This window comes from Melanotaenia boesemani, chromosome 19 (assembly GCF_017639745.1).
Source record: "Melanotaenia boesemani isolate fMelBoe1 chromosome 19, fMelBoe1.pri, whole genome shotgun sequence".
NCBI lineage: Eukaryota > Metazoa > Chordata > Actinopteri > Atheriniformes > Melanotaeniidae > Melanotaenia > Melanotaenia boesemani.
Genome location: NC_055700.1, coordinates 23237599 through 23256274, shown reverse-complemented (window position 1 = coordinate 23256274; position 18676 = coordinate 23237599). Strand labels below are relative to the sequence as shown.

Sequence of the window (18676 nt, the reverse complement as noted above, 5' to 3'; positions counted from 1 at the left end):
ATTTTTCATAGACAGAGAATAAAGAATTAGAAACAGTTTTATTTATGTTACAAGCTGCCGAAGATACAATTTAAACCTGTTTTTTTTTTTAGTTGTTTGTTGTGTAGACGATACAAGCGTGAACGATCAGTATTAAATGGCTAAAAATGAAGAAACATTTCTCGGAGAATGAGAATCTATAAGAGCAGGACTGGAAACAAGTGAAAAAGCAGCCAATAACCAGAGAAAAACCTTTAAAGCCTTTCGGAAAGGCTGAAAAACTGTTGCTCAGAAGCATTTTAAAAGATTACAAGAACGTCTGGAAGGTGGAAATGAAGGATGGAACAAGACCTTTTTACAGGAGGAAGAGAAAATACTAAAAAAAAAAAAAGAAAGGTTTTTTTTTTTTCTTTTTTAATTTATTACAGTCACACTGAATTTGCCTTTTTTTCCTATCACCCACAATATTTATCGCTGATGAAACCACACAGCGATGGAAGGGTCGAATCCATCCACGTACCGACACCTGGAATTCGTCCCGGAGCCGTTACTGGCCGGCGTGCTGGGTGGAGTTGGCTTCTTGTGCTTGGTACTGGTCTTGCTGCTCGGGTCTGCCTGCATCGTCAGCCGCAAGAGGCACCAACGCCACAGAAAGAGGAAGGATGGTAAAGTACCCCCTCGCTCCACAGACTCAGCAGAGACTCACTTTGATGAACTGTATCATGAATATCATCACTTATTCAATAAAATATTGAAGGCGCTTCTTATACATTATATAAATCATACCCTCCTTCACAGATCTGGTGCTCCTCTTGTCCCCTACTTGTCCATCCACTTGTAAAAGTTATTGATGTCATTTACATTACTTGCTAATTAGGGTAATTTCTCATTAGTGGCTGATTAATGTAAGTGTAATTAACTTTTGGGCAAGCCTGGGTACTTTGGGCCCTTTTAATGGGCTGTTATTAGGCCTGATTATGTTTTTACTCCTTGGTCAGTTTGCTTGTATCCTAATGAGTCAGATACCATCTTGCACCTCTTCATCCCTTACAGACTCCCTTCCTGCCATCTATAAATGCTCCACATCAATGTAAGTACCCCTTTATCATTTCATTCTAAACCCTCCTGTCCTCTTTGCCTCTGCTTGACTGTGTTGAAAATGCCAGCAATTCTCTGCTTTATATCTTCTTTATCTTATCACTTCTGCTGCTGCTGTTTTTGTCTTTCTCTGTCCACATCTCTTCTGCCCCACTCTTTCACTCACCCTCAATCTTTTTTTTTCTCACAAGCTTTCTTTCTCTTCCTCTTACATCTCCGTTTTTTCTTACAATTTTCTCCTGTCATTCCCTCTCCTCCCTGCTCTCACAGAAAGACTTCAGGCAGCAGTAGTCCAGACAGTTTGTTGAAGAGAAGCCTACTCCCAGCCGGCGCCTTATATCCCACAACTTCTTCTACCGCCACGTCCTCCTCCCTGCAAACAGACTCTTCCTCCTTCAGCATCGAGAATCATCGCCGGCACAAGCGATACACGTCCAACTACAACACAAGCCGCCTGTCTAAGACCACTTCTCTGATTTCTCCTTCAATAGAGTTGATCTCTAGAGGCCCGGATGGACGGTTCATGCTCTCACCGTATGATAATGACAATTTGAGTGTTGACAGCAAAAGAAATGTAAGCTACGACCGGCATCCTGGAGTCAGAAGGTCTGTGTCACTTTACTCAGAAAGGGAAGACAGGAAAGAGTTGCCGTTTGTGCTGTGTGTCGATTTTCCATCTTGCAAACCTGAAGATGATCTTTCCGGCCAAAAGTGTGGCATGGCCCAGCTGCCGCATCACACTTCATCACTTGATGATCACCAAGAAAGTTATGATGGCTTTCCGGATTTCAGCAGTCTTTGCTCAAACGGTAGCCTGGCCACCATGCAGCATCACGACAGAGATGTCACTCCAGAGTTTCCAGTGCTCCCGCATATCCGACATGGCCTCTGTCAGCCATCCACAACTGCAAGCGCCTTGGTGCTCCAAATGGAGCACGAGCGGGAAAGAGGGAATCTGAGTCGCTGCCTTAAACTGGCTCAGGAGAGAGAAGAACTTGAGCAGGAACTCCGGAGGTTCACGCTGGAGAGAAACTCCTTGAGAGAGATGAAAAGGATGCAGTCAGACACAGAGAGATGGGAGGACGATGGTGAGGAGCTTATGTGGGAATACAAGAGTCGCACTTTGCCGAGCAGCCGACGCAAAGGCAGCAAGGAGATCTCTCGTCTGTCACAGAGCCATTTCTCATCTTCCTCTGTCCACTGGGAAGACCATCCTCTTGTTTCCAAGCCAGCATTGATTCCGTCCAGGAACCGTCACCGTGCATCTTCACCTCCGACTTGCTTTATGTCCGACGATTATTCTTCTCCAGCCTTTGCCAAACAGACCATGCTCCAATCTGAGGAGGCAGGCAGTTTTTTGAAAGACAGATTAACTCTCCCACACCTCTCCTCAAGGCAACGGGGGCATGAAAGAATAGAGGCAGCTCCAGCAGGCTATAATAATTCAGCACAATCTGCTGTCTTAGACATTCAAACAAATGATTCATGCTCTGAGGCAAAGAGACAGAACAATCTCAGTAATGGCAGCCATTCAACTTTGTCTTTCCATAGTAGGGAATATACTGAAGGATATAATATGACAGTTGATGCAGCAGCAGACTCTTCAATATTGAAAGTAGCGTTCCCTGGACCCACTGACGAAGACTCGTCTATTGAGATGAGTGTAGACGAACCGGACGAACCAGTGTGTGTATTGCAGCCAACAAGGCCCATGCTGCACCACAGAATTGCTTCTCATTTGCAACATGGCTGCTCGCTCACCCAAAGAGGCCAGCATGAAGCCATGAGGAGGAGCACAAGCTTTGATTCCAACAGGGTTCATCGTTCTCTGCTACCTTCAGAACCACAGCCCTGGAGAGCTGTGGGTCCACGTTCAAACATCTGGGACATAAGGCAGCGAAGTCAGAGCCTAGACTTAAGGAAACACAAGAGGAGTGCTTTTCTCACACCAGACGCATGGATAGACTTTCTCAGCCAGCAAAATTGCTTAGTTGCATCCTCCAGTAAACCAGACTCCCTCTTCTCGAAGCCTCAGAGGTCCCCTCAAAGAAATACTTCCAAGTATCCTGCAAATTCTCCTCCAGACATCCAAACTGCCCTCCATTCACCCCCTCTTGTGGACCATTTATCTTCAAGGAGCAGTCCACAGAGGCCAAGCCCAAACCCCAGCATGGCTTACCACTATGAGCCAAGAAGCTCTGCATCACTCCCAGTGAAAGCTGCCAAATGGCCAATAGCCCATCAAAAGGAAATGAAAGAAGCAGGTTTTACAGATGCCTTGAAGGAAGTTTCCTCACGTTTACCACCCAGCAGCGACAAACAAGATGTGCTGGAGGTAGAGGCAGGAGGGTATGAGGAAATGCCAGACTCTGGCAGCAGCTACAGCAGTTACGCCAGCAGTGGCCGAGGCAGCATGGAGCCCGGAAACAGGCGACTCTCCTTGTGTCATCTGTCCCCGACCCTCATCAGCTCGCCTAAGACTATAGAAGACACAGGAGCAAGGACATTGGAGAAGTACAGTCCCCAAATGGAAGCGAGCCAAAGGTATCAGGACATAATGATTGAGGGAAATGAGGTTTTGTTGAAGAAAGTGTTAGTAGTGTAAAATGAAATAAGTATGGCTGATCTCAGGAGGAACAAGGTAATATAAAGATATACAAGTAAAAGCTGTGTTTTGACATTTAACTTCCTGTGAGCAACATGAAAATAACAGGTGATTTGTCTGAAGAGTGAAAAAAACTGAAGAAAATATTTTCATAACAGGCCTTTGTAATAATCTGTTCAGATGAAACAAGTATGAAGTAAATATCAACCTGCTTTGTGTAGAACTATACTTTACTTGGAGAGCTCTCACTAAATTTATAGTGTAATATAAGTGCTTTGCCATTTGTAGACATTACTAAGTAGATGAGTGTGCATTAAACATCCCGACTGTGTTTCTATTTGCTATTAAGTGATGTTTTGTGGCCTCTTTAGGAGAAAGCCCTCAGTAGATGAGAATTATGAGTGGGATGCTGCTGATATCAGCTCACAGCCTGGAGACCACGATGGTGAGCATTTATTTTTGCTTATTGATAACATGGTCCATGTTTTGGTACAAATATCCCTTGAAAAATGACATTAATTTGTCTGTGAAGCAGAAAGGAGCAACTTATGTTGTGTTGTAATGTTTTCGCTATTCATCAAATGAATAGTGATACATGAGTTTCTATTTTAGCCTTGTAATCAGAACAGATAAAAAAAAGCTTAGTTTTTAAAATAAATTACTCTAGTTGCCATGATCACAGCCTCAGGCATCACTCAGAAATTGCTAATAGTGTGGTTGATGACATACACATACAACAACAGCAAGGTTTGTGGTCGACACCATGCGCTAATACATGCTATGACTCCAGAAGCTAAACTTTTATGATGTAAAACAGTGTTTTTATGTACATTTATTCCCTTGTTTAGGCAACGCGGCATTTGTGGTATACTTTCAATGGAAATATGCAGAAAACATGAATCACAACAACAACAGCAACAAAAAAAAAACCAAAAACATAATTGTAGCTGTTGTTGATTAAACCCTCCAAACAGTGATTTTATAAACATGGAAGTTAGGGAATGTAAGTGCAAAATATGAGAAATGTAAAATAAACCACCAAGCTTCTGGCTGACAGCTTCTCTTTATCCTGAGCTACAGCCACTCAAAGATCAAATGAAGATAATGTGAATAGCTAAAAAATAAGTTATGTGTGTTACATAATTACCTGTCCATGGTGCATCATTGGAATAAGGGTTATGAGCAATAGATGAATTTAATGATGTAATATCATAGTACAATAAATAGCACAAATACACATTTAAGCTCTTTTGGCCCGCAAGACTACACAACTATAAAATATCTGTTTTCAATGTATACAGAAATTTTAAAGCCTCCAAATCTATGAGTAAAGCTTATTTAACCATGTCTTTTTCTTCTTTAACTATCTCCGTATATAGTACCCGAACATTTAGAAAAAGCAGCACATATTGGAGACATAAATGTACATTTCAAGCCCTTAAAATGTTACACACAGTTACCCTGAGGTTCAGTTATGAGCCCTTGTGGATACATAAGTCCAAGTTGTACCTTAGAGGACAGAAATGTTCTTCTACTGTAGCTCTTTTCCAGACAGTGTAGAAATCAACATTTTACAAGCCGTTATGGATTTTTTTTTCCCTTGGCGACATTCGTAAGTGTGTTTCCAGAAACAAATTTAGAAAAAGGTCAAAACCTTCCATTGCAGTCAGAGGCCAATATTTAATATCAAGTCCATGTTTAACATCTCTGGGTGTTCCAGATGGAGGGGGTGAAAACTTACAGGCGCAGACTTTTAATGAAATCATATCTGTGATAAAATATGAAAACGCACAAATTTCTTTTTACCCACAGGCCAACTTTCTTCGCTGGATCTACAGAAGTCTGCTCCATGCTTTAGCCCTCCCAGCATGCAGCGCTCCACTAAAGCAAAGAAAAATTGCACTGAGCTTTCCTGGCTCCCGGGGAATCAAAGCAGCTGCTCTGCTGAGCCAGAACCAGACGCCGTGCTGTTCTGACACTGCCAACCTTCGGCTCATCTCGCCCGGTGTGTTGTTTCACGTATCGACTCGGATCACAAGCTGACAAAAAGCACATGTGGCAGAAAGTGAGCTTTTCATTGATCAATCCCATTCCCCTTTGTTTTTTCAAGCCATACACACATGCGTGCAAACACACAGATGCAAAGAAAGGCCAAAGGACAAGGACGGCTTCAGTGGAGGAGGGTTGTTCTCTATGGTCTCTTAACCTTCAATTGAAAAATAAGTAGAGGAGAAATTCAAAGCTTTAAAATAAACTTTGCTTCCGGACCCATCACACTGGGTTCTCTTGTGTAGTTTGATATCTGTGCATTCATCATGCAGGGATGACTCAATACCACAAGGAACAAAATAGTCTTAGTCATCATCGAGTTTCTAGCTTATGCTCAGAATTATGATTCTGTAATCACATGTCATCAGTTGAGCAAACTAGGTGTTTATGGAATTTAAATGAATGAGGAAGATGAATAGAATGGAAAAGGTTATTGAGCAGCCTTTTCTTTAGCTTCTAAAAGTGTTCTGTCCCAGTAGAAACAGTGATCCACTTCTCTGCTATTAAAAAAAGAGGACATTTTAATCCCAAAAGCAGCTCGTTCTACTGAGTCTTAGTTTCCTCTGTTTTTCTTTGTCGGGGGAAGCAACACATGCATGGTCTGTAATTGAAGTGGGTCAGCTCAACCTCTTGGGTTTCTCCTTCATTCATTTATATATATATATATTTTTTCATGAGTTAACCATTTCTTTGCTGAAGTAATTTGACATAAATTGACATTAATAGCATTAGATTTTATTTTTCTTTTCTTAAACTTTTTTCCTTTACAAGCTGATTTTGACCTTCAAAATTTGTTAATTGTCTTTCTGTCCCCATGAGAAGCTAATTCTCATGCAGAGGTTAAATCAATTTATTCAAGGCTTAGTTATGAGGATTACTGTAATCATGTACTGTATGTAAAAAGGAAAGATCTATGTAGTAATGTAGCCGTCATACGTCCAGCTGATGCTTCTTAATATAAAAATGTAATTAGCGTGTTTAAAGTAAGAATGTCATTAAGCTCCATAATAAAGTGAGTCATTCCAAAAATGTGTGCATGTGGAAGATACAGATTGAAATCTGTGTCTTCAAGTGGCTTTGAAAAATGATCCTGCTGTGCTCTGACATGTTATTTTTCTGTCACTAACCCAGTGATGTTGCAGCTTAAAGCCAGTTTCCTAGTAACATGATGTGTTTACATGTAATCAAAACAACCTATAAATGGCGCCCATGATGATGATGATGATAACATTGTAAAAAGAAGGTATTTTAAGCCAAGCAATGATTTTATCAAACTAATGTTTTTTGTGGAAACACAAAGTCAAGATGTTGTGTCTACAAGACGGAATACAAATAAAAATCTAAACCATTAACCTTTACATTTATGATTAAGTAAGTAAAAGTTTCCTCCTCATATGCTGCCTGAGTTATTTTGATGCTGGATGCCTCATACTGAGCGTAAGATTTGTCCAGCGTTATTAAAATCTGACCTTGATTGGAATCAGTGCTGTCAGTTAGCTGTATGTCAACTCCAGATTGCACTTTAGCTGTATAATTTATACAGTTTTGCATATAAAAGGTGGAAATCTTTCCTGTTGTTAGAAATTGTTTTAAATTTGCAACATTAATTGTATGTCATATATTTTAAGTCCTTGTGAAACTGACTTATTCAAATAAATTGGATAACAGATAACAGCAGATAATAATTGATTCTTAGGCATTAAATCCTGCACCACACTGGCTTAAAGCCATGGAGTGATAAAGAACATTATTATTGTACAGAGTAATTCAGTTGTGTGTGTTAGATAACTAAAAACTAAAACCTGATCTCGGTTTTTTTTCTTTCTTTTTCTTTGAGAAATCATATTCTTAAAAACCAGATACTAAGAGAAATTCTAGAAGAAACATCAGTGTCGTGTCTCTGATGTTTATTGCTGTCTTAACAACTCTGGCTGTCACTTTTATGTTCAAACTTTAACTCTACTTTGAATTTACAGTCACAAACTAGCGACCAGATATAAATCCAGATGATCCAAAATGAAAAATGATATCAAATTAATCTTTTTTGACAAATCCAATGATAGTCATTTTTTCTTTATATACTTTGATTTAACTGTCCTCTGATTAATAAGAAGTGATGCCAACTCAGTTTGGTCCCTCAGTCTTCTCAGCTCACTAAAAAGTAGAGTATAGTATAGTAATTATAAACAAATTCCAAACATTAAACATCATTCATATTATTTTCTGAGTAGTATATTTCCCAAATTATTAAATAATGTAGTGCATAAGACTTTATTTTTCTCTTAGGTCCTGCATTCTGCTGCACTCTATTTAGCTGTTGAAACTACTTTGAAAGGAGAAAAACTCATGTTTTTTTATCTTTATGAACAATGGATGAAATAGAAAGAAAATAATTAACTCAAAACTTCACAGTGTACTAAACCACTTAAGATTATCTTTCCTCTAATTGCAATTCACTCATATATTGCAACTCAGTGTTTGACTTCTGTGTGGTATTTATTTTTAAGTACACATAATGGATGTCAATACATCTTTTTTCTTTTAAAATTAAATCTAAATATTGTGTTTACTGTAAGTCAAACAAAGACATCTTCCAGACCCAAATAGCCAAAATAAAAAGAGGTCGTTACAATACTTCACATTGATTATTGTGGGAATTTAATCATGAAATGTTCTTGACGAAAATAAGAACACATCCTCGACTAGTGTCAGAACATCAGAACAAAGCATCTCAAGAGAAATCTGTTTAAAAAGAGATTCGAACAAAAGTAAAGACTCATAAACCTGATTGTTATTCTGCTACCTATTTGAGGTATGTTGTGTACTTAGGGGTGTTTAGCTTCAATGCAAGCTCTCTTTTATTATCCCCATCATGCAGTAAACTAATTATCTTCAAATGCCAGTATGTGACTCACAAAACTAAAAAGAAATCAAGGTCTTAGAAAAGGAAATGTCATCTACAAATTGAATAAGAGAGACCATATGGTATTTGTGATGATCTCCCCATAACTGATAAGTAGAGTTTAATGTTTAACTTTTCCTAACTAGATGCTCTTCATCCAAATTATAACACAAAATTACTGAAGCAACAGCCATTTGTATGTTGGAAAATAAGGTAAATACAGTAATTACCTCCAAAAGGTTAGTAAAGTCTAATTTTTTTTAATTTATTTTTTTTAATGTGCCTTTAAAAGCCTCCTTTTTTACTTTTCACACACAATTTTCTGCCTTTCTTCCTGCACAATCATAAATATTCTTTTATGATAAAAAAAACAAATATTGTCTCCAGCACTGAAATACATAAAACTGGAGATATTATGCAAATGAGTCCTAAATTGCGCACATGTGGTTGTTAAGATTATAGTGTGTAACAATGATAAAGAAAAGAGTTAACAGTTACTTTTTACACAACAGGTTCCTCTTTATAGAAGACAAGTCATATTTATGTCATCATATTTCACTGTTGAGATACGTAAAGTTATCAAAAGCATGTAGAAGAATACAATCCAGAGGACAATGATGAAGAAAAAAGAAAGGAACAACAGTAATCGTATCAACGGCAGATGAATCAGTGAGTCATACTTTCCTCCTCAGCAGGTACATGAGCCTAGCCAAACGCATGTGTACACAGTATTAGTTTCATAGCTCAAATATGGAAGCGATCCCACCAAATTTGTGGACATTTAGTTCTATAGGATGATAAATTCGTCCAGCTAGAAAGGAAAAGATGGAGAAAGGTGAGATAATAAATGTGGCTAGCTTTTGCTGTGTTAGCAGCTATTGCTAGCATTGCAGTGTTATTGGTTGATGATGACAGTGCAGAGCTTATTCATAAAAGCAAAAGGTTGCACAACATTTAATATGAGCTTCTTTGCTTCTGGTGGCCTGACCATGTATCACACAACGGCGTGATGCATATCCAGTCTAGAACCACACAACGAACTGATACCTCACACAAATCCCATTTGGAAAATGGAACTGATGATTCATGCATCACTTCAACCTGGTAAAGTTAACGTCGCCATAGAAACACAAGTGGGTGGATGGTATTGAACATGTTTGCTATCTCCAGCTTGACCATTAGATGTCAGCAACTGTTGCACACTGACACATTAGGAAAATAGAAAAAAAATAGTTTTTCTAATTGAAAATATTGTAATTTTCCACAGATTTATTTAAACTCGTTTTAGTAAAAATAGTTTAAAGTCCTTTTATGTCGTAAATCTGCTCTAACTTCTGCACGTCATGTCGAGTCTAAGTCAACTGATATGATTCATAGATGGTGTGATGGACGATTTGCCAGTCCAAGGTGTCTCACACCCTAAAGTCGGGTAACTCAGTCTGAATTTTTAATTGATTAAATTTTGCTTAATTCTGAGTGGCGATTGAGAGTGATGTCACATGGTACCTAACAATAGCAAATAGCAGAGGAAAAAAAGACAAAAACCTTTGTGAGATTGTTTTTGTACCCTTTAAAGCTGAAAATGCTTCTTATGAACCTGATTCTTTGCCATTTTCTTCTTGTACAAATTTGTCCCTTTACCTGCATTAGAAGAAGTCAAACTTGGATCAAACTCTTTAAAGACCTACAGGGTGGAGAATATCATAACGTGCTGATTCAACTAGATTCATTTGACCTAATTTAACAGCTCAGTTTAAATTTATATATGAAGCTGAGGCTCAGTGGTTTCTACAGAAGTTCAGGAATAGAAAACTCTCTACCGTGTTAACTATAGAAGCAATCTGTGGTAGCATACTGATGCACAGCTAGATTCTGCTCTTTTGACACTGAGTAGGCAGCTGAATTCACTGACTGATGAAATACTCATTTAGCCAGTTACTAATTCTGCTAATGGTATAGCAGTGCAACACCAGACAATCCCCAACCCAGGAAAATGGTTGAAGAAATGTCAGTGTCATCTTTTTTCTCTCTTTCTTTTTCTTAAATCTCCTGCTATTCTTGTTATTTTTACATTCATTCCACTTCAGCTTCAGAGACCACAAGGTGGGAAGAACACTTAGTTCTTCTTTCTGGCTGTGAAGCAGATTTTTTCACCACCCTGAGAGTATGTATACTTTAACAGCCCCTTTCAAGGATGTACACTTTAAGATTCAGGAGACGAAGCTTTACACTGACAGATAAAAGTTTTGTGTTTTTCAGCGCGCATGTTGTGAATTAATGAGCCACACATTCACCTGCATTTAATCGATTTGCCAGTAAAAGCCTGAAAACAAACGTACACATAGAAACTGCAATTATGATACAGCGTTTAGCTAAAAGTCACCAGCAATCAAATCTCAGTCTTACACACACCTTTCATGTTAATTTTTTTTCTCATTCAAAAATAAATCATTATGGATTATTTAAATTGTTTCTTGTATATTTTTTCCCAAGGACTATTTAGTTCTGTAGTAATTAGTATTTTCCTGGAGCAACAATGATCTGATATCATGTAGCACAAGCAGTTTTTCTTTGTCTGCAGTAGACAGTGGGTACTATGTCAGCACAAGGTCTCACAACTGAAGCATTTTCACTGCAGAAACTAGTGACTAAACAGAGCTCCATAGAATATATGTAACCTTTAAAAATAACCTTGGTAGGAAGGCTAGACTTTTGAGACTTCCCTGAAACTTTAAAATAGGGCTTGCAGCACTAAATGCTTCCAACTGGGCCAGTATTTGTATTTTTATTTATTTTTTTATTTTTTTAATTTTCTGAAATGTCTGAAAACTCTACTCGTTTGTTTGGTAGGTGCCAGAGCACAGTTTGGGATAAGTAACAGGTTAAAAGGACCATAGAAGAAGACCATACACATGTACACAATTTTGAAGTCGTTAGCTGTAGTGAAATCATCGCTGCTCCTGAGGCCACTGGATCCACTCAAAAATGAAAACATGATGTCTGGAATACTTCTGGCCATTAATGGCCACCGTCTATTCACAACTGTGTTTGGCATTTGAATGAATTTCTATGCCCATTTTGACCACTAGATGTCAGTAATTCTCACACACTGTACCTTTAAGAGCCACTTAACATTGCACTCCAAATTTCAGTTATTAATTAGTTGTATAGATTGTATCCAAAAAGTATCTAATACGGTTGATATGATCTGATTTTGTGACACATATCGGATCTTTAATAACAGTCTGAATGGCACAAATTCTACTTTTTTTTCAAATTCAACCCAGGCCACTTTCACATGTGGTTCTAGATCGGATACGTTTCCGATCTGTGTGGAAGCGACCTCAGTCTGAACGGTCATGTCGCATTTCATCTGACTTAGACGTCACATAAGTCACATCACAGTTCTGCTGTTTCACAATATTTACTGTGTTGTTGTCTTTATTGTCCTTTCTTTATTGTAAATGAAAACAGCCACAAAACAACACCATCACTTTAAGTATATGAACGAATTAAGAAAAGTAATGGAATGAAGGAGGGACGGGGGCGTATCTACAATTACAATGTGTTACCGTTAACAGGTTCGGGCGGGTGGTAAAATTAGACCCGTGCAGACGAACTCAGCTGCATTGTCTGTACATGCCTCTGTACAGAAGTAGGAGCCGCTGCTCCACAGAAGGCCATTGTCAACGTTTGTGCTCTCTTTTTTCTCAGTCTCCTTCTTTCATTATCCATTTGGGCATCATTTTATTGCTTCAGAGTGGGCAAGTACTTCCAACCTGATAAACAGATGTAACGCATCCATTACATCTGTAAATACTACACACTACGTGACATCGTGTTATCGTCTGCGCATGCGTGTAACTTCAGGGCCACATACCGCTCACACTTCAACGTGATGAAGGTCGCGTTAAAATGATGATGTGAACAACCACAGTTTAATTCAGGTTTAATTAAAAGTCAGATTTGAGCATCAAGACCTGCAGTGTGAAAGCAGTCTTGCATCCGTCTGTACTCTGAGCTTTTTCTAGTCAGTGAAATTCATTCTGATGTTCAGCTCTTACCTTTTTATCTCTTTGCTTCTACAGATGACATCCTCTTTTGTTTCTTTGGTCAACAAGCCATGTTGCACGTTCAAAGCAGCCAGCGTGTTGATATCCAGTTGCTGGCGTGTGATGAGGTGCATAAAGCTGTAAGACATTCATTCTAAAACACATTCAGGTGAAAACCCATGCAGGTTCATCACTTCAAATGCCCCCTTTTACACTGTCTTTTCATTTGATATACCTTTAGGGCAGACTGTTGCAGAAACCTAACAAAAAAGACATTTGGCAGTAAAGATGAGTCTAATGCTTAGAATATAAATTTGTTTCATTATCTTCAAAGTCCATTGCTCTTGCCCACCTCAAAGCACAATTACTGAAGGAAGCTGAAAGTGTTCTTCAGTCGTTCTACCTGGAAGCCAGGCACATGCTCAATGTGTCAAAAAAGATCTTTAAAAGTAAGTTGGATGTTTTGTTTAATAACTAAAAAAAATAATTTCCTGGGTTTAAAATATTACTTGAAAGCAGCTGACAGATCTGCTGTTAATGAAATTATAAGACGCCGAGCAGACTGTCAACAAAAACACCAGACAAAACACACGATCATTTTTATCTGCGTAAGAGGACATTTTCATGTTAAGAGGTCCGTGTTTCATTTAACCTCGCAGACAATGATAATTAATTTTTGTTTTCCCATCTTCAAGCATTGATTTATTGTGCAGGTATTTTGTTTTGCATGACAAAAAGCATGAGGACCGCAATTAGTGCTTGTTGCTGAGGATGAGCGCGACTATTATCTCCAGCCAAGTGTAAAATTAGTGTGATTATCAGCTGTATTAGCATAGAAATGTGGTTGGATGTGGATAATTTAAAGATAGAAACCTAAATGGGCATTTTTCAATCAGTCTATCTGCACATCCACATGTAGTCAGAGGAAGAATTCGCAACATGTCAGCCAAGTTAATTACCTCACCGAATGCCTCCCAGCAGACTGTGGAATAATAGCATCAGGGGAGCGAATGACTTTTCTTCTGTTATATTGCTTTTCAGTACAACAGGATCTCTCTTAACCCCTATTTCACTTTAATTAGGCGTTTGCCCAAGAGACAGACTTTTTGAAAAACATCTGTGTTCTAGTTTTCCCTGGAGCAATAACCTTGCAATAAGCGCGTCTTAATCTCTCATTGATTACAAAGTGTTCAACCAGAATTGATGACCTTATTATAAGGGGCGGCTTTAGCATCTCCTTGAGAATACACTCAGACCAAAAAAAAGATAATAAAACCCAACTTCTCCCAGACTTTTGACCTTATGTAACATCTTCAAGTGTTTGATTTATGATAGTTTTATCTGACTAATAGCGAAGGCTTTATTTTTATCCTCTGAAATTTCTGTACATAAAAGTAGGTTTACACTTTAAAAACAAGAGTTTGTTCTTGTACTGTGATACTAGATCCATTTAAATCAATAGAGGCATACTTAAAAATGCTGATTTATACGTGTCTGAAATGTTTTCCTGTATTTTTTTTCTGTATATGTACTTCTTGTCTGCAACAATGTTTACAAAAGTCACTGAAATTAAACTGAAAATCTATCAGAAGCTATTACATCAACATTTCTTACTGAAAGCTACTTTTCTTATTTCAATTAAGAAAGCTTTGTTTTTCATTATCTGCTTTTGAGTTTCATTTAAAAAGTTCACAAGTGTGTGTTTATTTTTATTATAATGGTGCTTTAACAGTTTATTTAATTTAATAGTGTTGATGTATGGATTTTTATTATGTAAAGTAATTAAACTGAGACATTTAAATAAAGATTTAACACTGTAATCTATTTACTTACATTGAAATGAGCAACAATGCTTTATTTTGTCTCCCTATTCAAACAATTTTAACATAAATCATTGTTAATATAGGGTAACACTGACTGTACTATTTTTTATTTTTGATATATTCTGAAATAAATAATCCAGCTCAGATTTTTTGTCATTTGTACCTTACAGTGTTTATTGACAGGCTTACGTTTAGGTGACCAAAGACATATCCCCAACCCTTAAACTGATTGGTATACCCTTTTTATCATTTTGAATGTGCTGGGTTCACAAATCCTTTCAAAATCAATGAAAGTTTATGGATGCAAAGCCTTTGAAAAGCTGGGCTGATGCTTGGAGAATGTAGATGGTCACTGGCATGGAAATGAGCCACCACAAACTATAAAATAAATAGAAGTACACCTTGAAATAAAGAAGTTATCCTTTTAACAAATTAATCCAAAAAAGGCCTGCAAGGAAACTGATGGTTTTATAAATATTGCATGACAGGACGGAGCTACTTATTTCCAGCTCCTCATGTTGATCACAACTTTTGCTTCAATGTCATGATGCAAAAATGGTTTTTTTTCCCACTACTTTCACCAGTTTCTATGCTTCAATATATACTCACCAACAATTTAGTGCAGCATATTTTTTGACATTTTTACTGAATTTATATTGTCTAGGTGACATAAAACAGCTTTTTTTTTAGTGCTGAAAACGTGGGGAAAAATACTCTGGCATTCAGACCACTTCCAGTCTGGTAGAGAAGATTTTAACCGAGTCTCTTTCTGTTCTGTGTTTGTTCCTTTATAAAACAGTAACTTTTGCCTTTATGCAGAATTGATAAGTTTCCAGCTCCTTGCTTTGCATGCCATGAACTGAGCTTCCCACCAGCAAGATAAATTTTTTTCTGTAGTTCGTCTGTAAATTTAGATTTATGTTTCTACATTTTCTAGCTTTATAGAGACTGGACACTCTGATCTAAAACTTTTTTCCACCAGGCTGTCAAGGCCACCAGTCCAAAACATGAGTGTGGTCTTCATTTCATCTTATTAAGGTGTTAAACTGTAGAGCAAGTGAGGGAGCTAAAACCTCTCACCGGGAAAAGTTTGAGCGGCTTTGCATCCTCCATGATTGCAGAACCCATTCAAAACAATGGGAAGGGAGATTCACGCACACCTTCTCCATAGTATGAAGTTATGGTGCATTCGAGTTGTTTTGTAATTCCGAGTGGTCGAAAGTAAGTGCCGTTTTTAACGAGTAAAGGTCAATTTATGCTCGACGCAAAAGAGGGATACGCACATGGACGGACAGTTGGTTGTGTGTGTAATTTAGCTATTCGTCGCTTGACGCGGAAGACAGAGCAATATCACTTGAAATCGTGGGGCAGTGCTGAGCAGAATAGCTGACATGCAACCAGGGAATAAAACAAACCAGAGAAGAAGAGAATCAAGAAGGGAGAAAAAAAGCAGAAGAAGAATGAAGACGAGCACAACAACTGTAAAAGTTGCTCAAACTTTTGAAGAAAGACTATATGCGAATGTTTATGGTGTGTTACGCGGTTGGAAAACAACTTTATAACGATGCTTTAACGCTGCCAAACTGTGTCTGAAACTGACTTTGGCTTGTCAGTAAACTCTGAGTGAAATCTGAACTTAGCACTGCCCTTTACTTAGTAACCATGGCAATGCAAAACATGAGGACGGAGATGTATGACAACGTTTGAAACGGACGTTTGGTATTTACGTACGTAAGGGAGCATAAATGGGCCTTTACTCTGTCCTCTCAGTGCTGCAGCTCCCTCCTCTCCCCTTCCCTCTTCTGCTGCTCGCTGTCTGAGAATAGATAATAACAGGCGAGTGTGGAAAATCAAACGCAACACAAACTGATGTAAACATGTTTGATATGGAGGTAGAGCAAAATTCTGGACAATTTAAAAAAAATTTGGTCAGAGTTATTTTGTACCTCTCAAAAAGAGGACATGTCTGGGTAAAAGAGGATGTTTGGTCACCCTAGGCAACAGATTAGTAACTCAAACAATCACACATTGGCTACTTCCAGCAGGATAATGCACCATGTCACAAAGCTCAAAACATCTTGACTCCATGGTCACCTGATCTCAGTCCAGAGCAGTGTTTCTCAGTCCTTACTGCACTGGGACAAAAACATCAGCCCTGGCATTTTGGCCCAGACTGGTCCACATATGACTGTGCACATCACAACTCCTTGCACTTTTTAAAATATGAATATAAACCATGCAGCTTCTTAAAACCCCTAAAACTAGCGAGTGAGTCTGCAGGAATTGGGGAGAGGACACATTAAATACATCTCATAATGGATGTGCGTCTGATAAATCTGCAACTGTGTGATGCTATCATATCATTGTGGAGTAAAATCTCTGAGGAATGTTTTCAACACCTTGTTGAACCTAAGCCATGAATAATTAATGCAGTTTTGAAAGCAAAAGGGGGTCCAACCTGGTAGTAGCAAGGTGGACATGTAGTTAAGTGAGTGCATGTGCTGTATGGCAAAAGATTTTGGGTTCAGGAAATCACTCTGTTAGAGCATGACATGAGATGGATCATTAACTTGTAATTTTCACATCATAAATTTTAAATTATTTTCTGAAATGCATCTCCTTTCCTACAGATAAACATGTCTGCACAGAACGAACAAAGAACGAAAGGAATTGTTCATGAATATGTGCTCTACCAGTGAGAGAGCAAATTCACACTTCTTCAGCAATTACAGCAGTAAACCTGTCAAGTGTGTGTTTAATTATAGAAGCAACATAAAAGAACAGCAGTGGACTCAGCTGCTGATGGAGACTAATTCTAAAAATGATTAAAAATGATTTAACCATGTTTTATTCCGGCTCACTTAAGCAAATGAAGTAACCAAATCAATCACATGAATCTGACCATCGCAAGAGTAAATCTTACACCATCTCTTTCTGTACTTGTTGAACCATATTTCAGATTAAGGTGAGTAAATGTACAGCAACATCCAGAATAAAAAAAACCCTCAGATTATTGTTACAGTACTTTTAAGGCCTATTTACACTAGGATACAGAAATGTAGCCCTCCATCTATCAGAGTAAGGAGGAAGGAAGGGCTGGCTGGCAGAGAGGTCAGCATCCTGATAGACAGGTGAGTGAAGATGTTCTTCAGCCTGCTAGTCCTCCCTTGAAGGCTCCTCATTCTCCTCTTGGATGGCAGAAGACTGAAGAAGGCATGTAAGAGGTGTGTGGAGCCTCCAGCGATAAGGAGTGCTTTCCGGGCCAGACGTATGTTCTAGATGTCCTGGAGTGTGGGGAGGGGTCACCAGCAATCTTCTCAGCTGCTCTCACTGTCCTGCAGGATCTTGCAGCAGGACACCATGCACCCACAGTGATGCAGCTAGTGAAGATGCTCTTGATGGTGCCCCAATAGAAGGGATGCATGATGGAGGTTGAGGCTGTGGCTCTTCTCAGTCTGCAGAGGAAGTGAAGGCGCTGTTGAGCTTTCTTGGCCACTGATGCAGGAGAGATCCTCTGTGATGTGCACACCCAGGAATTTGGCGCTGCTCACTCTCTCTACAGTCACACCATTGATGGACAGGAAGGGTGCTGCGTGTGCACTCTCTGGACGTCAACAACAATCTCTTTTGTTTTCTCTACATTGAAAGTGAGATTGTTGTTGTTTAGTCAGTTGGCACACCTGGCTACCCTGTAACTGGACTCATCATTATTGCTGATGAGACCCACCCCAGAGGTGTCATCAACAAGGAGGTGTCTTTAAAGCTCAGAGAGGACAGGGCCTTTCTGTTGCGGCTCCACATTTGTGGAATAATCTGCCATAACACATTAAAGACCTGGCCCATGGTTATCCTCCAGAGATCCGGTCCCAGCCTGCTCGTCTTCCCACGGTCCAGGCCCAGTCAGTCCGGCCTCCCAAGTCCCGGCCCTGGTCTGCTCATCCTCCAGGGCGTCCTCCAAGGATCCGGTCCAAGTTTTCCTGTCCTCCTTGACATAACATACCCAGACTTTCGACTTTAACATAACATACACAGCATTAACTAATTTGTCATGATCATGACAGCTTGCTAACCAGATTGCGCGATCAAATAGGAATGTCAGGCCCCGTTTTATCATGGTTCACTTCGTATTTGTCAGGTAGGAGTTTTTGTGTATCAGCTAACCAGATCC

General features: G+C 38.9%; 1 protein-coding gene across 5 annotated transcripts in view; it reads left to right on the top strand.

Moving 5' to 3' along the window:
• The window catches only part of igsf9a (immunoglobulin superfamily, member 9a), a 61917-nt gene extending 54510 nt beyond the window's left edge, over positions 1-7407 (top strand). For all 5 annotated transcript variants that reach the window (XM_041969340.1, XM_041969344.1, XM_041969342.1 and 2 more), the window contains exons 17-21: positions 471-644; positions 1033-1069; positions 1348-3621; positions 4054-4127; positions 5495-7407. In XM_041969340.1, coding sequence (XP_041825274.1) covers positions 471-644; positions 1033-1069; positions 1348-3621; positions 4054-4127; positions 5495-5658 — 2723 coding nt within the window. In that variant the 3' untranslated portion in view covers positions 5659-7407. The remainder of the gene's footprint in view (positions 1-470; positions 645-1032; positions 1070-1347; positions 3622-4053; positions 4128-5494) is intronic.
• Positions 7408-18676: the final 11269 nt, after the last annotated feature.